Consider the following 26,025-nt stretch of genomic DNA (forward strand, 5'->3'; position numbering starts at 1 on the left):
ATCCTCAGATGGTGGCATTGGTGTGCAGTGTCGTCCTCAGCAGACACATCTCGCAGTCTCCCGCACCTCCTCCTGAATATGCAGCCTTTTGGGAAGATGTACATACGAAATGTTTTCATGAATTGTTGTCAGTTTGTCTTTCAGTACGCAAGTAATGCATTGTTACCGTGCATAAGAACTGGTCCTGGCCAGTTTTACCAAAAATCTGTATCACATTTTTTTTTTTCTTCGTTCAGCCCTACATGTATATGTTTAGCACCATCAAATATAGGCTAATATTATCTCTATATTATATATTTTAATATACAAGTGCATCTAAAAAAAAAAAAGGAATATCATGAAAAAGTTCATTTGTTTTTGTTACTTATTTTAAAAATTATACTTTCATATATTGTAGATTCAATACATGTAAAGTAAAACATTTCAAAAGGTTTTTTTTTGTTTTAATTTTGATGATTAGAACTTACAGCTCAGGAAAGTCAAAAATCCAGTTTCTCAAAATTTTGGAATATTTACTAAGATCAATCAAAAAAGTATTTGCAAAACAGAAAAGTTATTTAACCCTTTAACAGTCACACTAAGAAATACATTTGTCAAAAATTATATATTGTTAAAATCGTGTTCCTGACACCACAGCGAGCAACTTTTAGGTTTTTTTTTTCTTTCAGATGACCCATTCACTAAGCGGACCGGTTGACTTGCCCGTTTAGGGTCATTTTCGGCATGAACTAAAAAGTATGATGTATTAATGTAGGGAGGACTGCAGGAGAGTAAAATGTGTACATTGTATGGGGGTAGAAGGGCCGTGAAATATTTTGAAATATAAAAAGAAATATTTTGAACATGCCTTAACGCCTTGAGGAAAAACTATATAAAGAGTGTGCAGACTGTCGGATATGGGCCTATAAATACATAATTTCCTGATCTATTCTCTATTGGAAACAGTGATTATAGATTATATTGATTTTGACGATTTGATCATTAAAGTACTACAGTTGGAAGAGAGCTGGAAAATTAAAAAACGAGAAAGTGGAGTGGTGCCGCCGGACAAAAGAAAAGACCTGGAACATCAGAAGAACATAAATTTTAAGATGAGAACCATAATAAAGTTAATGCGTAAACAAGAAACATTGAATAAGAAAATAATGAGACTGTTAAGAGAAATAGTTGAATACAATAAATTTTAATCTCGAGTTACAAACCTTAGCTAGTGATATAGAATCACTGAAGCTTAAAGCTCCATCTCTAAGATTATATGTTTCAGATGTACTTGTTGATCACACCTGTGTTGAAGGCTGGTGGTTTGGTTGCTATATGCTTTGTTTACTTTGTAAGGCAATGTAAAGAAAGGGGCTGCATCTTACATTAAACGTGAGATGGAATCTCTAACCATACAATTTTTATCCTATTTGTATATGGGTGTTACTTTTGTGGTTAAGACAATGTATACTTAGACCATGCTTTTAGAGGTGCTACAAATATTTTTATAGGCTTAAATAGAGATGAAGATATTCATGTTGTATTTAGAACCCCTGCAATTCTTCTACTTGAACATTTGACACGCTGTACTAAGTAGGATAAGGGTCATGAGTCCTGTCTATGTGTGTGTGTGTAAAAAGCACTTCTAAATAAGGAAGAATGCAGGGAGGATTTTATGAAATTAATGCAAATTGTATGCAAGGCTATAAAAAGCCAAGGGAGAGCTCCAGACGGGGCTGCACTCCAATGGTGAAGACTTACTCGCTGTTACTTTCATTTTATTGCTTATGAATTATTGTTTACTAATAAAACAAAACCATTACAAATGGTGATGCATTAAACTTTTATTAAATAAAGTCTCTGAGTAACTTATTTTGGTAAACTATTATTCTGAAACTGAAAGACTTCCATCGAGCCTCAGGAAGCCCGAACTCAACTGAGCAGACTCGGACTCCATATCTTCTGATCACATTTCCTGATGTCAGAGGTGAGGGCAAATAAATTGCAGCAGCTTATGAAAATTAAGAATGTGAATTAGATGTTTTCTGGTCCTTATTCGGGATACAAATATTACATGGTGCCCAAACAGGTGGGGCTCAAATTCTGAGGGAAACTTTCAGGAATAATAGTAGAGCGAGAAACAGTAGTCGCAACAGTAACAGACCAGAGGAACTTATGTAAATGTGCGCGCAGGCTTGAAAAGACCTGAAGACAAGATAACGAACTTAGAGTATGAGTGCTGTTAGAAAAAAGACCTAACTCCAATGTAATTCGAGGAGAATTCATGGGACAACCCCAAATATACGTCTCTGCGGAACAAGAAGAAGGTGTTTCCCAATTATTGGGCGTTTTCAAACAGGTCTAGGCATTTTCCAACCATCCAATCAAAACCGTACGGAAGCCCTTTCAGAAGCGGAAATGCGTTATTATTATTTCTCGTTTTTTACTATTATGTCGATATCGCGACAGCATTTATGTCAAAATAAAATATGTGTATAAAATACAGGCTACAGTACCTATTTTCTTAAAAAAAAAAAGTGTTACATTAAACTACTGAGATCTTTAATATGAATTCTTTCATAAACCAAATTTCCCGTTCTTATGTTATAAGATACAGATCTTGTATATAATAGCCTGTGAGTGTGTATTATATTTTATAATATTCTCTCCTACCTGCATGCAATTTTTCTCTAAATGTAAACCTTAAAAGCTAAAAGTATTAAAAATTACTTTATTACTCAACTATTTATAATTACTGTTTTATTTTAGTTTTGTGTGTGTGTGTGTGAACAACACAACATAAATCAAGTTGTAACGGTGATTAACAAGGAAAATTAATAGCAATTTCCAATAAAATTACCAAATCCTATTGTAAAGCAATGGTGAAAATTATTGTATTGGTCTTTCTCATCTGTATTTTTCAAAATATGATATTTATATGTAATGACTGATATTTGTAGCTTACATTAAATGATATATATAAAGTAAAACGTATTGACCTTTAAATTAAGGTAAAATGTGTTAACTTAGAATAATGTCTCTGAAAACTTTAAACATTAGCATCACTTTATTGACTGTATAGATACTGTAACCAATATGATGAAAAACTATATTAATAAATGCAGCATTCTCTACTTAATGTAATAGTAAAAAAGAGAGAATCCAATAAAATAATCAATAAATGTGGCAAGTTCAAACATGAGGAACACATTGCATGAAACATTAGATGCTTCCTCCAGCCTCATAGAAACAGTCGCTTGCGCAGTATCCTTGGAAGTCATCAGAGCCAAAGAACCCCTGCATCACACCTCTTTGCCCTCTTCCTCTGTAGCCTTCACCACAGTCTTTGTATGTAGTCTCACTATGGAGACATCTGGATAGACTGTATGGAACCCTGTACAGGTTTCTGAAATCAGTTCACGACACCTGAAAAAAAAAAAAAGTTGTCAGCTGACCTCATCATTGTCTTAATATTCAACCATACATAACTGAGAAAAAACAGAGAGAGAGCTGTGATTAACCAAACAGTGACACTAATAAAACTTACTGTCCAACCACCAAAAGTGAGGCTCTCGGCGGAAACTTTCCATGCTCACAATGCTGTTGAAGCACCTGCAGGTGAGGAACATCACCATCTTGAAGCACAACCTCTAGTAAGATTTCACGAAGGACCAGCGGAGGAAGCTATACATGAACAAAACATAATCTGAACTTCTTGGTTATAATGATTCCCTTGCATTTTATAAATTGAGTAATAACAAATACATGCCTCCTGTATGTTCAGGGGTTGGTCAACGTTTTTTTTTCCCCGTTTTTTTCATCCCACTATGAAGGGACAAATGAAGAACATCAGTAAATGACAGTCAACATTTAATATAAATAATAGAGCACCTCAAACAAAATAGATCATACCAGTTTTGTGTGGCTTGTCAGTCCGCCTTCTCTTTCTTTGCTGGATTTCCATGACCGATCTTGATAAATTTATGACATAAAAACACATTAATAATACAGTATATCAAGTTTCATTGCATGAAGATATGACAACTAAAAGTCACACTAACTGTAAAGGCATTTTGCCATCCTTGTCAATATTTTTTAGAAAAGGACTAATAACAAGGAAAATGAGAAGAAAGAAAGAAAGAAAGAGTCAAACACCTTGGTGGGAATTTCTCCAGCAAAAGGACAGACTACAAGGGCATAAAATGGCTGCCCATCCACCTGACAAAGAGGAGTGTAGTTTGTTTAGTGAATGAAATTCATTAACTTTCAGAACATGTACATTTGAACTCACAGAGCCCACCATATACCTGATGCTCCCCAAACTTTTTGAAAAATCTTGTATGCAGTTCTGTTTTGCATTTCTTCTCTCAGTCTGGATAGAAGATCAGTCTTTGATCCTTCAGTGCCAGCTCCACAGGCCTTGCAGAGTTTTCCAATGTCTGCAACCTGGTAAAGCACACATATGTTTGATATTACATTACAATATGAAACTAGCTCTTTGTGTGTTAGTTCTAACTTCTACGACTAGAAGGTAACAACTGATTTAGACCTGCATAGTGATTGTTTCATTACTGGTCAACCATCACATTTTTAATCAACTGCAAATTATAAGAGGTTATAGAGATTTATACTGAGCTGGTGCATACCTCTAGCTTCATTAATTCATCACTGAGTCTCTCTTCTGTCATGTCTATTTCAGCGATGTTGTCTAGTGTATTTGTGGTCTGCACTTTCTTCCACTCTGTGTTTATCACAGATGGTGACCTGCGTGTGTGTCTGCCGATCCATGGGGCCCAGTTCTCATAATTGGGTTTCAAAGTGTAAGGATTTGTGTCTCCAACTAAACTCATACAGAAAATAAAGTAGTGAAACAAATTCTTGAAACAAGGCATTTTGTTTAGATGTGGAAATACATGTGTAATGCAGTGGTTCTCAACCACATTCCTGGAGGCCCCCCAACACTGCATGTTTTCCATGTCTCCTTAATCAAACACACCCGATTCAGATCATCAGCTCATTAGTAGAGACTCCAAGATCAGAAATGTTTGTGTCAGACAATGGAGAGATGCAAAATGAGCAGTGTTGGTGGGCCTCCAGGAACGTGGTTGGGAACCACTGATGCAATGAACTCAACTAGTATATGTACAAGAGACAAGGAAGTTGTTTACAGTATTGCACATGATAGCCTAATTGTCTTTTTGCAACTTACTCCTCAACAAGCCAGTTACAATCCTCTCCATTGAAAGTCTCCCAGAACTCCTCGGAATTCACCTCTCCATTGAAGGTTTCAGTTGGCTAAGAAACAAAATTAAATTAACACAAATTAACTGCAAATAGAAAATGACAAAAAACTATGATTGTTTACCTGCCATGTTGAACACTCCCTTTTTATGTAAGTCCATTACAACAACTGGAGGATGATGTCCACATTTTAGACACGAAAAGGCATAATCATGTTGAGTTAGTGCCTCAAAATGTAAATATGCATGAAGAAACTCTGTCTCCTTTGGGTAAGGCACACGTGTTGTCTTTTGCAATATGGAACGGTCCCTTCCAACTGACACATGATCCTGAGTGAGAACAGTCATGAGAACATATATCAGTGCTAGATTAAGTTGAACAATCTTGAGCCTAATGTATTTTAGGCTCAGAAACAAAACCTGAACAGAATTCCTGATGAAGATGCATAGAAAGATGCTTAGCAGCACTTTATCATTAAAGTTGTGAAGCCCATGCATCCAGTCCTGGTATCGGTAAAACATACCACAATTACTGCATTTCTTGCAGTATGTGGATATTCCTAATGACGTAAATAAACAGATAATAATAGTACAAAATGTCAAATAATCACTTGGCAATTATTGTGAATAGCATACTTTAATACTCCATTAATACTGGAGTATAATGCAAAAAATGACAGGTACTACTCACAAAAAGTTAGGGATATTCAACTTTTGCAAACTGACTTATTGTCTGGGGAGGCACAGCATCCCACTCTTCTTAAAGGGCTGCCCTCAGGTCATTGAGGTTCTGGGGTGCAGGGTCACGACCATAATATTAAAAATAATAAACTTAACAAGCAATGCTTTTTCAGCTCTTCTGTGGAGCTTTTCTTGTTTTCTTACAGCGCACCTCACACTCAAACACCATTTCATATATGAAGGGAGTGTGTTCTGGACTGAATGAAAAAATAATTTATCCAAAATATTATAGTTTTTAATAATGTTTTAATTAGATAAAATGTGCAGTTAGATTAATGTGCACAACACTTTCCTTAAAATGTATTTATAGTTATTTTTTGTACATATTAGTACCTATACCCTCCGGTTTGTTTTAAAAAAACAATTTTAAAGCCTAGTCCTAGACTAAAATGTAAGTCTGAGCTGTTTCAACTGAAATAAACTTGCACTGACTGATCTTAAAATATATCAGTGCCTTTGTTTTGTCTCAAGATGAACACCAGTAATGTTTTTTTCTAAGCATGTTTATGAAAATTATTTAAATGTCCTATTGAACTATGGACTAATCCTGGTTTAGGCTGAAACCGGGCCATAATGTCCTGGGGACATAAATGGCACCTATTCGGTGGAATAGCCCATTAACATTTGTTTACAACTATTTATTAACTTATTTATGTACTGTTTTCTAGTCTGACAAGCTAACTATTCATTTTTATATTAGAATACGCCGACAGGAAAAAATTAAGCAAACTACCACCATCAACACTAAAGTAACAAACTTATGCACCAAAAAGTTAGCGAATGTTTGCTAATAATGGTTAGCGATAGATTGTAAGTGGCAGACCTCTTGGAGCTTTTTCTGTCTAATCATGTTGCAAGCAAATTTACACAAACTAATTAAAACGTTAACTTAGACAAAATTAGAATTTACAAAAATCCACTTACATCCATATGCAGGACAGCTGATCTCTCTCCTCATTTCACCGCTTTCTCACTCATATCTGATGGGAAAAGCGTATTCAAGTATTAGGAATCGCCCACTCAAGTTTTAGCAAACCAGGCACAGAGGTTGGAAAACGCCTACCCAGTTGGAAAACGCCCCAAAATTGAGGCACGCCTTTTGTTGCTCTGCAGAGACCTCATTCTCACGCACACAGATCCACTGATAGACGTGTGACGAGTGTTTCTGTGTGAGCACTCTGTGAAGAGGGGAAGCGATGAGCATTGTAGCCAATCACAGTCATATCTGTTGCGTGCGTGAACACTATGACCAATCAGGAGTGTTTAAGTAAATTGCTCAGTGCAAAGAAAGAGAAGTAATGGAAACCTGGTATTTATTTTTTCATGTGTCTAATAGACATGAACAAGTTCTTTGAAAAACATCTATGACCTTTGAAACATGTCTAGTCTTCATGCTCTATATCGACTTTTCTATTATTGGTTTCAATAATAATAAACATATTTGCATAAAGCATACATATTTGTCCATGCCCATGTTAATTAGAGTATTACAAACTTGAAAAGTATTAATTTAAGGTATGTTTAGAACAAATAAAAATGTGTGATTAAGTTGTGATTAATCGCGAGTTAACTCATGACAATCATGCGATTAAATACTAATCGATTGACAGCCCTAATAATATTGCTTTAAAAAACTCATCGAATAAGTTTTCCATTTTCTCTGGATCCAGTCTTGGTCTTGAGGGAAGATTTCTTCCCTGTAAGGGAATGTGCAGCCATCTCCTCCCGAGTGAAGGACTGGGACATCAAGTCTTGTAGCATGCGCTGTGGTGTTTTTGCCCAAGACTGTAATCCTTTGTGGGAGTGCTGCAATGAAATTCCAGTAAAGTTAGTTAATAAATTAAACGAAATGCTTTATAAGACTTACTTATGGCAAATAAATCTTAAGTACTGATTTGGCACAGTTAGGCTATGAGTGATGGGATTGCTGTTTTCGCAGAATTATAACTGAATGTACCATCATTTGTTGCACTGTCGTTTTTGAAGCACTGCATCTGACTTGTCACTGTAACTTGTCAGGTTCTCACCTAATTGATGAACAGGAATTGTATTTTGCAAGTAAAGCTGCAAATTCTTTCATTAACGTTAGCTGCCTCCTTAATAATTCTCTGATACATACAAGTGAAAATCGCTGCACGGCATAAATTATAAATTTATCACGCAGAATATTATCGAAAGTGGTTTTCTCCGTTATCTCGAACATGATATAAGCGTGCTCCGGCCCAGAAAGTTTAGTGCAAGTGTGAGTGCAGGCCAGCAGGGGAGGGGGGACAGTCGCGCTCGGGCTTGGTTCAAGGCAACCGTGCCTAGTGTGAGTACACCCTAAGACCTAAATGACTTGTTTACGAGGATACTTGCAAAGACAAGCATTTTGACACATATACAGTGTTGGGGAAGCTACTCTGAAACTGTAGTTTGACAAGCTACAAGCTACTCGTAAGTTAAAGTAGTTAAACTACAGTCAAGCTACCCTTTTGGAAAAGTAGTTAGCTACACTACAAGTTACTATCAAAAAGTAGCTAGCTACATTGAAACTACTTTTGATTTTTTTGAACAACGTATATTATAAATAACTGAATAAGTGTCTGAGGAATGTTTTAAGTAAAATATTTAGTGTTTAAAACAATGCAATACAATTTTGATTTCAAAGAGTATTGTTTTATTACACACAACACTCAAATATCCCAGACTGTTACAAAAAGTGTAACCTTTACTTGTCGTTTCTTTGAGAGACATGAACTTGGACAAATAAGGCCATGGGTAATTAACGTTAGTTGTTTCTCCATCCTCCAAATCTGCCGCCACGTCTTGCTCCATCATGGATAATATGGGTGTGTCAACCCGCTTCTATACGTCAGTGAACTGTTAGCCGCAAGATGCGTGATTAAACAACAGGTGGCGGTAATGGCAAAAAATGAGTTTGTAATCTAACAAGAAGAATATCCTTGCATCGCGCTGATTCGCGCAGGCTCGACAAAATGCAATGTAGCTTTTGCTCGCGCTACACCGCTACTTGCTGCAAAAAGTAGTTAGCTACTGGAAAAGCTACACTGTTTAAAAAGCAACTGAGCTACTGCCAAGCTACTGAAAAATGTAGTTAAGTTAGTAGCGTCGCTACTTGTAGTTAACTACTCCCCAACACTGCACATATAAGTATGTGTATTTAACCGTTCAAGGCTAATAAAGCATCAGAAATATTCACACGCTGTATGAGTAGCAGATTTATGTGCGTGGCCTGTGCATGCCGCTCTTAGACCACCACTTGTCGAATCAAATTTGAGAACCAAAACTTTCTTATAAATGAAGTTATTGATTACCTCAGCCTCAGTTCGAGGTTGTGACTCCCGAAGACTTTTTACATCATTAAGAAGACCAGGAATCTCTGTAACAAGATTTTGACACTCTATTGTCATTTGTTTGTTAGATAATAAATTAATTTGTTAAATTATTAAATGTAAATACCTGAAAGAAGTGACTCCAGGGATCTCTGTGCATTCATTTGTCTTCTGCAGTTTTGAAGCTCATCTCTGAGCTGCTTGTTCTTGTCCTGAAGCTCCTTCATTTTTCTATGCATGTCATTAATTGATTCATTTACAGGTGCCTTTAAAAGAAGCAGAAGTAATACACACATTTACTAATACATTTTTTAATACAGGATTTTCCAAAAATTATGTCTGTCCTATGAAAACTGGCTTCTTTGCATTTTAATTTTGGTTTATATTAAATATTTATTACATTTTTTGTATGCATGTTGTGACGTAGTGCCTGGAGTTTAAAACTAAAGTATCTGTGTTCTATGGTTAAATGTTTTTATTTGTTAAAATGCAATGTAACATTCAAAATAATTCAGGAGATATTACCTATAGGTAGAGCACTGGCATAAAACTGGCTTGACTTTGGACGTTTGGTATTTGCTAATTTAGGGACTGTCTCAAAAGATACATATGACATTGGTATGCACATTTCTAGCTTCAACAGCATTGAAATACAATGACTTACAGTCATACAACCAACTGCTAGAAGCTTTATGTAAACGTTGTGCGTGCTGTGTTCATCCAATCAGTAACACTGACACCGTAAATATGCAAAATGTTATTTGGGAGCATACAGTGTGAAATGTCAGTTTATGAATATCCAGGATTAACAGTTAACTCCAGGCAGTGTGAAACATGATTAAAGGTAACCCAGGACTCCATTTACCCAGGGTTTAGAATGACCCAGAGTTACTCATGTATGAAAAGCCTTAATGTTTCTGGAACTGATAGTAGCAATATTTCATACTTGCCTGTGTTTTCTCAGACCTCTGTTGAATTAATTGCTGCATCAAATGCTGGCCAGGTTTTGATTCAGTTTTCCTTACTTTAGCTGGCTGAAAAAAAAAAGAAGAGAAAAATACGTGACCGAAATATTACACAAGAACCTAAATCCTAATTATGTCATTGTGTGTGGAACTAAAGTTGTTTAAAAATGTCCCAGTGTTTCCCATTCATTGATTTATTTTAGTCTGTTATGCTGATTTATATTGAAATACTTCTGTGTTGTAAAATATGGTGGATATTAAAGGACTGGCTAAATGAGTGTACTTACCAAGGCTGAGCTGACAGGAATTTCTGTCACATCATCTGTCAGTTTTTTTGGCTTGTGTGACTGGCAAAACTTGTGATTTTTAGAATTATTATACTCTTAAAGCTGACTGAGCTGACCTCGGTTGCAGTTCATTCACATCAAGTAACGTTAAAGAAGTAAAAATCAAGTAAAAAACACATTTAAAAGTTCAGAATATTACATTTAACCCATCTTAAAGTAGACTAACAAAGCGTATATAATATTCCCCAAAGCTGCTCTCAAAGACAATGTGCATGGTCAGAATTAAACTCAGTGGCCATTTAAACAACAAATTAAATGACGTTATTAGCAAAAATGCAGAACGCGTTACAAGCAGATTATATTAATTTCTGTCATATAAATGTTCATTTTGCGCTTTTGAATGCTTATGAATCGCGCACATGGCCTGTGTTATGTCTATTAGCATATGTTAGACTAATGAATCAATATATAAATCATAATACTTTATTTACTTACCTAATTAGCCGCTGCTGTCACTTGTCCATATGTAGATTGCGCGTTTTCCTTGAGAGACCCCGCCTCCACTGCGCGTGAGCGTGATTAACCAATCACAAGGCAGCCCGCGTTTTCCGAGGCGTCTCCGCCCATTGAGGTGGTAATGTGTATAAAATCAGCAGTAACAGATCCTGCCGATAGGAGGCGGAGTGCCACACACTCCAACACACCAGAAAACTGGTTCACGTACTTAAAGGAACATTCCCCAAAAAAGAAGGAGGTTGTTGCTGAGGCTCAAAAATATGAATCTACATTGCTTGAATTACGAGGACATGTCCTATGTCCCCATAATCCCAAATGTCCTTATAATGCTGGTATGTAAACTGGTGAAATGTCCTTGTAATCCACCAAAACCAACACACACACACACACACACACACACACACACACACACACACTCTGTATATACACACTGCACACACACACACACACACACACACACACATTTATATTTATTCTTATTCACCTAATGGTAATGAGAGAGAGAGAGAGAGAGAGACTTGAACAACTCTTTATTCATTAAAAACTAATACAATTTTTTTTTTTTTTTTAAATATTGCCAAACAATTTTGGCCTCATCACATATAACATCTGTATATTAAACCCCCAAAAACATGTACATTCAGAAACAAACAACAAAAAAAATGAAGTAATAAAAACAAATTACAAATTTAGGAATAAAATCTCCTCTTGGTCAACCACACACAACACTTCTGCCTGTCCCCAAAACTCATTGAAAGCAACCACATTTTTTGTTAATTTAAAAAAAGCAAATTCTGCTTTAATCCTTGCAGATACAAAAGCCTTTAAAATAAGTTCAGGTTCAGTTGTCCCGCTGACTTTCCGCTTATTTTTCCTTGTAATCCATATTGCCAGCTTTGTTTCACCAATTAAAAAATTGATTAAAGAAATTCTTGCTTTATCTGTTGCAACATATTTTGGGCCAAATATAAATATATTTTCATCCATATCTTCCCCAAGTGCTCTAAGCCAACTTTTTAAAATCTGAAACACACCATTTAGCCTAGAACAATCTAAAAATAGATGCTTCAAAGTTTCTTCATGACCACAAAAGATACAGTCCTTCCCCACACTGGGATCAACACGTGTCAGGTATCTGTTAGTTGCAATTGCCGAATGCACAATCCTCCACCTCCAACATCTCCTAGGAGAAGAGCCCTGGCCAATCACCTCCAACCACTTTGATTCTTTACATTCCTTCAGCTCAGATTGATGTGAGACTTTCACACATGATATATACAAGGATTTCTTTGAAACATCTTCAAACAAATTCAGTTCAGGTATACAGAAAAAAAGAAGTGATTCCTTCTCAGGCTTTTCATCTATTATCATTGAAATCTGAAGTTTTGGAAAACTTTCTCTCATTTCATCCTCTTGTTCACCACAACGATTTTCTAGTATACTTTGTCTGTAGATAGAAGGAAGAACTGAAAAAATTTCCTTCATTACTTTATCCATAAATCTCACAGACTTAATGCCCGTCAACCTACACAGTTCTTGGGGACTCTTCCACTCGTTTCCATTCTTTAGATCAGACAAACATGTGCATTCTGCTCTCACCATTGATGTTTGCAAACTTCTCATTTTCAACACAATTGCTTGTATTAGAGGATTGTTAAAGAGTGGTTCATTTTTTATCCAACCTTCAAGGTTTGGATCTCTCCTCACTTGAAAAACAGAATTCCACACTTTCAAAACTGATTTATAAAACGGAGAAAAATCAGTCCATTCCATATCTTCAGACTGATTAAAAACAGATTAAAATCATATTTAAAACAATTCATACTACATAATAAGGAACAAGCTGTATCAGCCCAACAGATTTTTTCAGAGTACAGCAACTTCTGTACAGTCTGAAGCCTAAAAGCCTTGATTCTGCTTTTTATATCTATTAGGCCTTGTCCACCTTCACTGACTGGTAAATATAAAATAGCAGATTTTACCCAGTGCTGACCCGACCAAAAGAAATCATTTATTTTCTTTTGGAGTAAATTAACTACTTCATCAGGTGGATTCAACACATTTAGTTTGTGCCAGAGTGCTGAAGCAGCCAAATTATTTGCCACCAAGACTCTCCCTCTGAAAGATAACTGAGGCAGGATCCATGTCCACCGTGACAAACGGTCACACATCTTATCATACATTCCTTCCCAGTTCTTCTGAATATAGTTATCATTTCCTAAATAAATACCCAATATTTTCAAACCTTCTTTACCCCATTTCACACTTCCTGGTAAAACTGGTGGCTCTTCTTCAGACCAATTCCCTAAAATAAAACCTTCACTTTTTTCCCAGTTTACCTTTGCTAAGGAGGCATTTTCATACTTCTTTAACACTTCTTCTAAAGCAAACACATCTCTTTTACTTTTGATAAACACGGTAATGTCATCAGCATAGGCAGAAAACTTAGGCTTAACTTTTTGTTCCTTGATTAGCAGACCATCTAAATGTATCCCCAATTGACGAAGCAAAGGTTCGATGGCTAAAGAATATAACATCCCTGACAAAGGGCAGCCTTGTCGAATCCCTCTACGTACTGACACTGGTTGACTTAGCCCTCCTCCAACCTTCAACATTGTGGAAACATCAGAATACAACAGTTTGATCCATGAAATAAAAAGATCACCAAAACCAAAAGCCTTAAGGGAATTAAACAAATAAAAGTGACTGACTCGGTCAAATGCCTTCTCTTGATCAATTGCAAATATTCCAATATTATCACCATTCCTTTTTGCAATATCAATGATATCACGAACAAGAAAAATGTTGTCCATTATGGTTCTGTTAGGAATACAATAAGTTTGATACTCATTTACTATATGTTCTAAATACAATTTCAATCTATTTGAAAGACATTTCGCTAAGATTTTATAGTCAGTACACAAAATTGCCACTGGTCTCCAGTTCTTTAAAAGACCAAGATCACCTTTCTTTGGTAACAAAGACAAAACGGCTCTTTTACAGCTTGTTGGTAACTCTTTTTTCTCATAAGATGATTTAAAAACATCAAACAAATCATCTTTTAATAAGTCCCAAAACTGTTTATAAAATTCGGCTGGAAGTCCATCAATTCCCGGTGCGCGACCACTAGATAGCTGATTAACAGCCTTTGTTACTTCATCAATGTCCATTTCAGCCTCCAGTTGATTCCTCTGTGTATCAGTCAACTTTGGTAAATCTTTAAAAAGGTCCTCCATACAGCCAATGTCACATGGGCCATCCGAAAAAAGTTCTGTATAGAAATCAATAGCCATTGTTCTCATTTCTTTAGGATTAGTTGTCACAGTTCCATCTGGTTTCTTTAGATGTAGCATTGACTTCCTCGCTCCTTCCCGTTTCTCAAAACTAAAAAAGAAAGAACTTGGTGCATCCATCTCTCTCAGAGAGAGGAAACGAGCTCTTACCAAAGCTCCCTTGGCCCGTTCATGAAAAAGTGAGGACAAGGCTTTCTTTTTTTCATTCAGTCTTTCAGTTGATTCACCATTCTGGTTAAATAGACTTCTTTCAATTGATTTGATTTCATCTTCCAGTTCCATAACAGTTTTTTTGAAACAATAGCCTGCATTAGCTGTATAATTTTGACAAAAGATCCTGATGTGCGCTTTTCCTACATCCCACCAATGCACAACATCATCAAAATCAGTCTTTCGCTCTCTCCATTTTGCCCAAAATAGATGAAATTTTTCACAAAAAAAAGGCATCCTGCAACAATTTTACATTAAAATGCCAATAATAGCTATGACCTCTTGTCTTTTGTAAATTAAAAACAATCATACATAAATGATGATCTGAAAAACCACTGGGGTAAATACAAGCCTTCAAAATTCTATTACACCATTCTTTATTAATATAAAAGCGATCTAACCTGGCAAAACTAATGTGGTCACTTGAAGACTTGGACCAGGTATATTGCTTTTCTACCGGATGTTGTAATCTCCAAACATCACATAAATCTAAATTTCTTATTATATCATTTAAACACGTAGCAGAAAGAGGGCATGGTTCTTCTCCATTTCTATCTAATTTAAAATCTGGTGTACAATTCCAGTCACCACCCAAAACTAGACAAGCCTTTTTATCATAACTCCCCATTATACTTTGACAATTCTTAAAAACCCTTATCCTTTCTGCACCATTATTGGGTGCATAGACATTAACAAAGACAAAAGAAAATCCCAACAACTTAGCATGAACAGCCAGAAATCTACCCTTCTCTATCTCATCACTGGATTCAAAAGTTATGTCAATTCTCTTCGAGAACAAGATAGCAACACCACCCGTCGTATTAGTGCCATGACTTAGGAAAAGATGGCCTCCCCACCACTTTTTCCATTCTATCTCATTAACTATGTCACTATGTGTCTCTTGTAAGAAAATTATATCCATATCCTTATTTTCAATATATTCTTTCAACACTGCTCTTCTTCTACCATCCCTTCCTCCATTAATATTAATTGTTCCTATCTTAATACTTCCCATCAGAAAAAAAGAAAGATCAAGAAAGAAAAAAAGAAGGGTTAGCAAAGAACAAAACAGAGAAACGTGACTTAATCATTAAGGAGTTGTTATACCTTTTTCAAGGACCATTTTTCTTCTCAATTTAGTTACAATTTTTTTTAATCTAAATCGTTTCCTTCTACTCAACTCCTCATAAGTGGCTGTCTGTTGAATTTTCAAAACTGATTGCAAAACAATTTTTGTATCAGGAAAAAATTCACTTATCTCTATTGTTTTCCCGAATGTCGCATCCAGGAAATCATTAACCTCATTTACAGTATACAACTGGTCTTCGCTAATCTGAGAAAGAATATCCGATGTCACTGAAAACCTATCATCATCTTCCGTGTCATCTTGCTCCTCTGCATCAATTAACTGTGACAAACAAATCTGTCCAGTATTTTGTGGATCATTTGTGACCACCTTTGATAACTTAGACCGAAGACTCTCTTCGTCTTCATTATCGCCATCATTACCATCTACACATGGATTTTCTCTCTTTTCAGCACGAACCAAACTTCCAGTTGAATTTCTGTTTTGATTGTTCCTCCCTTCACCTGCATTTTCATCTTTGTTTTTCCCATCAACTGTTGTTTTATTTGGTTCTTCACTGGACTCTACCATTTCACCAATCTGTACGCTAGAAATAACTTCATTATCATTTACATTATTTTCTGGCTGCGTTTTGTTATGTGGGCAAGCGACCTTTTTGTGGCCAATGTCCCCGCATTCGTAACATTTCAAATTTCCGGTACTCGCGTAAATCATATACGATTTACCCTCATGTTTGATTCGGAAAGAAATATCAAGTGTTTGTTGATCAAGAAACATAAACACCTGACGCCGAAACGACAGCACATGTTTCAGTGCTTCATTCCTGCACCTCAACGGAATCATTTTCACTTCACTGGCCATTTTTCCAAACCTCAACAATTCTTTTTCAATGTCACTGTTTAATATAAAGGGGGGCACATTAGAGATCGTAACTCTAACAGATTGCGATACAAGCGGTGACACAACAGTAAACGCTCCATTTACCCAAACGCCAGTTTCAATTAGCTTACTCACCAAACTTTCATCTTTAAGGAAAATCACCACTGCTTTGTTCATCCTTGACGCTGAAATTATATTCCCGTATCCAATTTGTTCACCCACAGCGACAAGCACTTCTTCTACATTTGAATCCGCGTCGGGTACACACCTGACTCCATGGCGGAGTGAGAGCGAGGCTACACCCCCACTCAGGTGAGCCTCCATCTCAGGCCTCCGCCACGAAGTCAAAAAACTCCCGAAAAACGAAGCGTAAAAATACTCAAGTTTAAATTAATCAAATTTATACACAAAGCAAAAGAAAGCCAACAATAAATAAATAGATAAAAAAAAAAAAAAAACTGAAAAAATAGAAGAAAAACCAAAATCGCTCTCTTCACCCGTTTGGTGCTCCCATAACCCAAACCCCCAGCATGCAAAGCGAGAGAGAGAGAGAGAGAGAGAGAGAGAGAGAGTGTGTGTGTGTGTGTGTGTGTGTGTGTATGTACAGTTAATAGGTTAACTAATTACTCTGCTCTTTGTACCTGGATAGGGTTTGCCTCCTTTAAAACTCTCCTGTAACGTCTTCTGTCGGACAGAGGGAGACTGAGCAGAGGAACACTGGGCAACTTGTTTTTGTTCCGCTTCTTTATAAGTTTCAGGGTGTGTTGTCTGTAAGTGTTTAAAAAGGTTGCTTGTATTGTTGCTGTGTACGACATTCTTATCACAAATATTGCATTGTGCAATATTTTTTTCTGCTGATGAGAAGTAGCACCACACCACGCTACGTTTCCTCTCTGCCATCGTGCCATTCTGTAATGCGGAAGTGTGCGACTTGCGTGTGTTGAGTACGTAAGTTAGCTGAAAGACACATGATCGCTCACATTCTGCCGCAGATTGATTGGTGTAACGTCTTATAAACAAAGCGTCACCGATTATCCTGTACACAGCGCTAAAACATTTAGTTATGCAGAAATTATTAAAATATATTTAAAATATCGATACTTTTTAAAAAAAATCGATACCAAATTAAAAGCTTCTGAGTATCAATATATCGATACTCAGCATCGATGTGCACATCCCTAGTTCTCAGACTCATGAGCGTAGGTAAACGCGATCCTTTGGCAAATAATTACGAGATGCAAAATCCATAGCACAGACAAGAGATTTCTTAATAAAGTCAAAGTTTTATTCACTACTCTAATACACTACTGACTAGACAACACAAAACAGACATAAACACACACATTCGTTGCAATGGGTTGTTATGCTCTGAAGAGAGTCTTCATTTCTAATGCTAGCTTTTCAACCTGAGGAAACTCATAGACAGAGAATCATTCTATCTTTACTCTCAACCGAGAGGTATCCCAGTTTCAGTCAATAAAGAGATTTTGCCTTACTGTGCCTTCAGTTGTTTCCGATCGAACTCAGTCTTTCCTTCGGTTCAAATTCAGGCTTTTTCCTCAGGTGAATTCCGTCCTTTGCTTTGGTCGAGACGGACTGCGTGTGGATTGGCTGCTCGGTAGGTCGTGTGACACGGTTCCTCTTCAGTGGTTGGAGGACCTCGTTCTGACTCGATGAAGTTCTCAGGAAGTCTTTGTCAGCTCTTAGAAGTTTAACTTTGATCGCTGTGCAATGCCTTCGCCGTGATGTTAGAGGCCAGAAGCGCTTTGCAGCGTGAGCAGAACGAGAGACGAGCGAGACGTGCGTGAGCCTCCTTTAGTTTTCAACCCCAACACAAACTTTCGCGGTTGTGCATCTGGTTTTAACGGGCCAATTTGAGACCCGCCTTTGGGCGCGTGGTCCAATCGGCTCCTTTCCTGCGGGGCGTTTGATCCAATCGCAAGTGTAGCTGTGGGCGGAGCCCCGCCCTGCGTAGCTGTGTGTCCTGCATACATTATCTTTTGCAGTTATTCATCACATAACAAAAAATTATTGCAAGCAAGTTTCTATCCGTTATTGTAATCATGGGTTGATAAAACGGATCATTTTCATTCAACCATAATATTCTTCATAAGGTTAGCTTTCTAAAGAAACCAAACACTTATATTTTGATATGCACAAAAATACACGTGACCACAGAGGATATTATTGGGTTAAATACATTGATTAAACCATCCCGAATTCTAAACGACACAAATAGCAGGTGAACTGAACATCTAGTGATCAGGTAAACTTATACATACTGGAAACAGATTTACCATGGATTTAAAATAATGCAACAGCTTATAAATGTCACAAACAGAAACGTCCTTTAATATTTATCTATAAATGTATGGTGTGTAGTGTTTTGTTTTCAAGTAGAATTTCAGCCACAGAAACTTAGTGTAACTTATGTTCCCTTTTAAACATATTAGTCCTTCAGGGTGTGGCTCTCTTTGTCTATTTCGATAGCAACATGGACCAGTTGAATTCCTTTGTCTGTTTTAGGGAGCGCAACAGAGAAAAGGCACGCGTTTTCAGGAATGTGCGTGATAGCCGGGTCATAAGGTCAGTTCTTGGGAAGCTCTGGGGGGGTTCGTGCCTGGCCGTGCTCCAAATGACAAGGGCTCTCAAAAACCCAAAATATATGTTTTTCTGGTCCCAGGAGATTTAAGGGAGGGCCTTCCATACGGCGTCAGGAGGTCTGGAAATTGTGTGTGTGTGTGTAAGCAGAATTCTTCCTACAATATGAATATGATGACCTCAAGTCATCACTGATTTATTCGGTTACATATGAATATGAGGACCTCAAGTCATCACTGATTTATTCTGTTACATATGAATATGATGACCTCAAGTCATCACTGATTTATTCTGTTACATATGAATATGATGACCTCAAGTCATCACTGATTTATTGTTACATATGAATATGATGACCTCAAGTCATATCATATATCAAACACAGTATCATGATAACAAAGTCATGCTGTACCTAAATCAGAATCAGATTTTTGAATGTTGTTGTGTTTTGAAATATATTAATAAGGGCTCTGTTCTATTAAATGTGTTGATTTTAACTAAAGGGTAATGTGATCAACGGATTAGGAAAATTGCTGCTTCCAAAATGCATTCAGTCATATATATTACAGTTGGGCAAAAAAGTATTTAGTCAGCCACCAATTGTGCAAGTTCTCCCACTTAAAAAGATGAGTGAGGCCTGTAATTTTCATCATAGGTACACTTCAACTATGAGAGACAGAATGGGGGGAAAGAATCCAGGAAATCACATTGTCTAATTTTTTTATAATTTATTTGCAAATTATGGTGGAAAATAAGTATTTGGTCAATAACAAAAGTTAATCTCAATACTTTGTTATATACCCTTTGTTGGCAATGACAGAGGTCAAGCGTTTTCTGTAAGTCTTCACAAGGTTTTCACACACTGTTGCTGGTATTTTGGCCCATTCCTCCATGCAGATCTCCTCTAGAGCAGTGATGTTTTGGGGCTGTCGCTGGGCAACACGGACTTTCAACTCCCTCCAAAGATTTTCTATGTGGTTGAGATCTGGAGACTGGCTAGGCCACTCCAGGACCTTGAAATGCTTCTTACGAAGCCACTCCTTCGTTGCCCGGGTGGTGTGTTTGGGATCATTATCATGCTGAAAGACCCAGCCACGTTTCATCTTCAATGCCCTTGCTGATGGAAGGAGGTTTTCACTCAAAATCTCACGATACATGGCCCCATTCATTCTTTCCTTTACACGGATCAGTCGTCCTGGTCCCTTTGCAGACAAACAGCCCCAAAGCATGATGTTTCCACCCCCATGCTTCACAGTAGGTATGGTGTTCTTTGGATGCAACTCAGCATTCTTTCTCCTCCAAACACGACGAGTTGAGTTTTTACCAAAAAGTTATATTTTGGTTTCATTTGACCATATGACATTCTCCCAATCCTCTTCTGTATCATCCAAATGCTCTCTAGCAAACTTCAGATGGGCCCGGACATGTACTGGCTTAAGCAGGGAGACACGTCTGGCACTGCAGGATTTGAGTCCCTGGCGGCGTAGTGTGTTACTGATGGTAGCCTTTGTTACTTTGGTCCCAGCTCTCTGCAGGTCATTCACTAGGTCCCCCCGTATGGTTCTGGGATTTTTGCTCACCGTTCTTGTGATCATTTTGACCCCACGGGGTGAGATCTTGCGTGGAGCCCCAGATCGAGGGAGATTATCAGTGGTCTTGTGACATGTTTTCTATTTTCTAATAATTGCTCCCACAGTTGATTTCTACATATTACGATACTGATAATGAGTTCAAACGAGTGGAGGACAGAGGAGCCGGTTACAGGTCTGTGAGAGCAAGAAATCTTGCTTGTTTGTAGGTGACCAAATACTTATTTTACCGAGGAATTTACCAAGACATATCAAGCATATTATAGAAGAGTGCCAGCGAGCAGTTTTCCTCCCACATGAATATGTTGCAACAATCTGGAATATTGCACACACACATACACAAAAATGTAGTATATCAATATATTATAATATATAATATATTATTATTAATATAATAATAATAAATATATATATATATACAGGTCCTTTTAAAAAAATTAGCATATTGTGATAAAGTTCATTATTTTCTGTAATGTACTGATAAACATTAGACTTTCATATATTTTAGATTCATTACAACACAACTGTAGTTCAAGCCTTTTATTGTTTTAATATTGATGATTTTGGCATACAGCTCATGAAAACCCAAAATTCCTATCTCAAAACATTAGCATATTTCATCCGACCAATAAAAGAAAAGTGATTTTTAATACAAAAAAAGTCAAGCTTCAAATAATTATGTTCAGTTATGCACTCAATACTTGGTCGGGAATCCTTTTGCAGAAATGACTGCTTCAATGCGGCGTGGCATGGAGGCAATCAGCCTGTGGCACTGCTGAGGTGTTATGGAGGCCCAGGATGCTTCGATAGCGGCCTTAAGCTCATCCAGAGTGTTGGGTCTTGCGTCTCTCAACTTTCTCTTCACAATATCCCACAGATTCTCTATGGGGTTCAGGTCAGGAGAGTTGGCAGGCCAATTGAGCACAGTAATACCATGGTCAGTAAACCATTTACCAGTGGTTTTGGCACTGTGAGCAGGTGCCAGGTCGTGCTGAAAAATGAAATCTTCATCTCCATAAAGCTTTTCAGCAGATGGAAGCATGAAGTGCTCCAAAATCTCCTGATAGCTAGCTGCATTGACCCTGCCCTTGATAAAACACAGTGGACCAACACCAGCATCACTGACTGTGGGTACTTGACACTGGACTTCAGGCATTTTGGCATTTCCCTCTCCCCAGTCTTCCTCCAGACTCTGGCACCTTGATTTCCGAATGACATGCAAAATTTGCTTTCATCCGAAAAAAGTACTTTGGACCACTGAGCAACAGTCCAGTGCTGCTTCTCTGTAGCCCAGGTCAGGCGCTTCTGCCGCTGTTTCTGGTTCAAAAGTGGCTTGACCTGGGGAATGCGGCACCTGTAGCCCATTTCCTGCACACGCCTGTACACGGTGGCTCTAGATGTTTCTACTCCAGACTCAGTCCACTGCTTCCGCAGGTCCCCCAAGGTCTGGAATCGGTCCTTCTCCACAATCTTCCTCAGGGTCCGGTCACCTCTTCTCGTTGTGCTGCGTTTTCTGCCACACTTTTTCCTTCCCACAGACTTCCCACTGAGGTGCCTTGATACAGCACTCTGGGAACAGCCTATTCGTTCAGAAATTTCTTTCTGTGTCTTACCCTCTTGCTTGAGGGTGTCAATGATGGCCTTCTGGACAGCAGTCAGGTCGGCAGTCTTACCCATGATTGCGGTTTTGAGTAATGAACCAGGCTGGGAGTTTTTAAAAGCCTCAGGAATCTTTTGCAGGTGTTTAGAGTTAATTAGTTGATTCAGATGATTAGGTTAATAGCTCGTTTAGAGAACCTTTTCATGATATGCTAATTTTTTGAGATAGGAATTTTGGGTTTTCATGAGCTGTATGCCAAAATCATCAATATTAAAACAATAAAAGGCTTGAACTACTTCAGTTGTGTTGTAATGAATCTAAAATATATGAAAGTCTAATGTTTATCAGTACATTACAGAAAATAATGAACTTTATCACAATATGCTAATTTTTTAAAAAGGACCTGTATATATATATATATACATATAATAATAAGCAAATACCTTGTCAAGAGTGTCCACTCCACTTTTGGTTTTGTTGTAATCCAGAACCATCTGAGGCTTCCTGTCCTCTGGCTCGCTGATTGTTGCCTCTTTGTGGACGGAGCTCATGAGAAGCACATTTTTATTTTTCTTAAAACAGTATGACACGATGGTATGTTTTGCCTGTGTATACCTGCATATTCCAGCAGTATCTTCTTTTGGCATCACAGGTAGCCCAGATCTTGATACCATATTTTCCAGTCTTGCTTGGGATGTACTGTTTGAAAGAGCACCGCCCACGGAATGCAACCAGGCACTCATCCACAGTCACATTGAGATCAGGAATGTACATCAGAGGTAGTCTCTCCAGATGTCTCTGATAGGTGTAAGCTTGTCAGTTTGTCTTCTCACATGTCTTGTTGTTTTGTCTGACAATCCCTGACAGTTTGTGAAACATTTTCAATGGCATGGTGGCCTGAAAAATCGTCCTCCCCATCTCACCATCCCATAAGCTCCTTGTTTCCTCATTATTGGATTTGCAAACGCCAGCAAGTATGAGAAGGCCAACAAATGCTTGCATTTCTTCCAGCACAATATCATTACACTCATTTCCATACACTCGTTGCCCCTCTAAATTGGTCATATCCAGCAGAATATTTTGATTGGACTTTGTAAAAAATTATTCAAATGCTGACCGAATGTCCTCCACTCGTGTACACGCATATCTGATCCAAGGATATTCCTGAGGACCTCCACTGACCGCGCTCTCCCTTGTGTTTGTGGAGGAGGAGATGAGCACCACAGTATTTCTCCATTCCTTGATGTGTAGGTTACAGGGCCTTCCTCATTCGAATCTTCCTCCTCTGACTCCAAATCTGGCTCAGTCTCTGTGCAATCCTCTTCTTCAGAGATATCATCCACTGCCTCATCTGGGGCATCATTCTCTTCTTCTTCACTTGACCTAAGCAGGTATTCAAGGGTCTCCTCAGCAGAGTACCTACGTGCCATTGTGCATAATGAGAGGACGGGGCTCAAAGTAACAACACTTACACCCACTAATACCCAATCAAGTTTTTGTTTTTATTTACAGATGCTGGGATTGGACTAGAGGTTACTAGGGCAGAATCTCAGCCTTTGATCTGACCAACCTTTGATCTGACCATCAACCTTTGATCTTACTCTCAGTCTTTGATCTTACTCTCAGTCTTTGATCTTACTCTGTGTGCATGTGTTTGTGTGTCTGTGGGTGTATATGCAAGAGAGAGAGATAGTGTGTGTCTTTTGCACTCTTGATATGTAATTTTTTTTTTTTTTCACATATTCTCAAAATTTGCTGCTACAGTTCATTTGTGTGTGTGTGTGTGTGTGTGTGTGTGAGAGAGAGAGAGAGAGAGAGAGAGACGGAAAACATTCCACAGACTGTCAAGGGTTGTGAGATTTGATGACAATAGAACAAGAGTTGCAAGAAATCAAAATGACAAGCTGGCACTTGTCTGAGAGATTTGGGAAAAATGGGTAGAGAGACTTCAGTTTATGTACAGTCCATGGAGTAGTGAAACAAATGACGCATGGCCTTCAGGGACATATCGCCATGTGACAATTTTTTATTTTACTTCTTATGCTCTTGACACAGAGCTCCTGCAAAAAAATGCTCAGAACGATGTGAAGGAACAAGCCTGAGCTTCCTAATGCACAGTTCATAGGTGTGTGTGTGTGTGTGTGTGTGTGTGTGAATGGGTGTGTTTTAGAGTGTCACCCCTTCACTGCTGTGAGCTTTTCCTGCATTATGATTGAATTATTGAATGGATTTCACATATTCTCAAAACTTTGCTCTGTTCACAGATACAATTGTTCATAGGTGTGTGTGTGTGTGTGTCTATATCACACTTTTAATGTTTTAGAGTGCCATCCCTTTACTGCTGTGTACTTTTTTCAGCATTGTGGCCAATTTGTAGATTGTACACCTTTTTGTCGATTTCCCATTCATTTCCTATGGTTGGTAATTTTTGACAGAAGAGCACAAGTGTAACTATTTATTTTTTACAAACACTTAGCCTGCTCGAATCGTGCTATCAATTTTTTTGTGTGTGTTCACATTCCAAATGCCATAAAAGTCACCAAGTTTGTTACCATTCTGATGAAGCTGTGATTTTACAAAATTCAAAACAGAACATTTTTCAGTCAAAAGTGACTGAAGAGCACCAGAGGTGTGTATATAATGTGTGTGTGTGTGTGTGTGTGTATGAATGGGTGTGTTTTAGAGTGTCACCCGTTCACTGCTGTGAGCTTTTTCCTGAATTATTGAATGGATTTAACACATTCTCAAAATTTTGCTCTGTTCACAGACACAGTTGTTCATAGGTGTGTGTGTGTGTGTGTGTGTGTGTGTGTGTGTGTGTGTGTGCGAGTGGACGTCTATATCACACTTTTAACCCTATGGGGTCTGAGGTGATTTTGAGGCTCGAGATGTTTTGACATGCCCTGATATTTGTGCTCATTTCAGCTACTTATAACATACTATTGACCAACCTGCTTTTTTTCAGCACAAACTGTGCTACAATAATAAGTGACCAAGGTGGATGTACATGTTTGCATTTTTTAGAAAAAAAATATTATGTGTGGTTAGTAAGTTTTGGGGGGAAAAATGTAGCTGAAATAAGGCCATAAAAGCCACACTAAATCGTCCTGAATAAGACTTTTGAGTAATCAGTCTTCTAGGCTAGAATATTTACTTCACAATTATGTGAAAATCATTCTGCTTACTCATTCACAGAAAACAATATATTGATTTAAATTATTGATTTATTGATTTTGTGACTGAAAGCCAATTTGGGATGGCTCTGAAAGCCGAGTTTAAAAACTCAGGACACCATCAAGCTCTCTTCTTCTCTTTTTGCTTCAACTTTTGCCACCGCGTTTTGATGCTGCTTTTCAGCGCTCTTTGAGCGTGCTCTGGCCTACATGCCAGCTGCTACTTAACACCACAATGAAAAGAAAAACCACCTAATCTCGTTACATCCTTTTACTTTAATTTCTGTTCTTTCCGTTGAGTTTCGTGTGCTAAGTTAAGTTTGCCAACGCCGTGTCTTCGAGTCCAACCTCGAGCGCTCGTCTAAAACTTCAACCAGCCCACAACGTCAGCCACGAGCCAACGCCCAAGACTTCACTACTAACGACCACTGAACTGTCAGCCAATCAGTAACCTCAGGAAACCCCCTTTCCTGCAATGACAAAAGCGAATCCCTAAAGGCAACGCAAGCAAGTAGCTTCCAGAATTTAGC

The 26,025-nt window shown here is 37.8% G+C and overlaps 2 protein-coding genes across 3 annotated transcripts in view; one reads left to right on the top strand and one right to left on the bottom strand.

The window, feature by feature from the left end:
* LOC306855138 (CD9 antigen-like) overlaps positions 1 to 1,828 on the top strand; it is a 31,861-nt gene extending 30,033 nt beyond the window's left edge. Inside the window, exon 9 of the mRNA XM_079393595.1 lies at positions 9 to 1,828. Coding sequence (XP_079249721.1) covers positions 9 to 155 — 147 coding nt within the window. The 3' untranslated portion in view covers positions 156 to 1,828. The remainder of the gene's footprint in view (positions 1 to 8) is intronic.
* Positions 1 to 26,025, bottom strand: part of LOC306854962 (NACHT, LRR and PYD domains-containing protein 1 homolog) — a 295,440-nt gene that overhangs the window by 192,570 nt on the left and 76,845 nt on the right. The window lies entirely within an intron of this gene.

Source organism: Barbus barbus (genome assembly GCF_936440315.1).
Source record: "Barbus barbus genome assembly, chromosome: 3".
Lineage (NCBI taxonomy): Eukaryota > Metazoa > Chordata > Actinopteri > Cypriniformes > Cyprinidae > Barbus > Barbus barbus.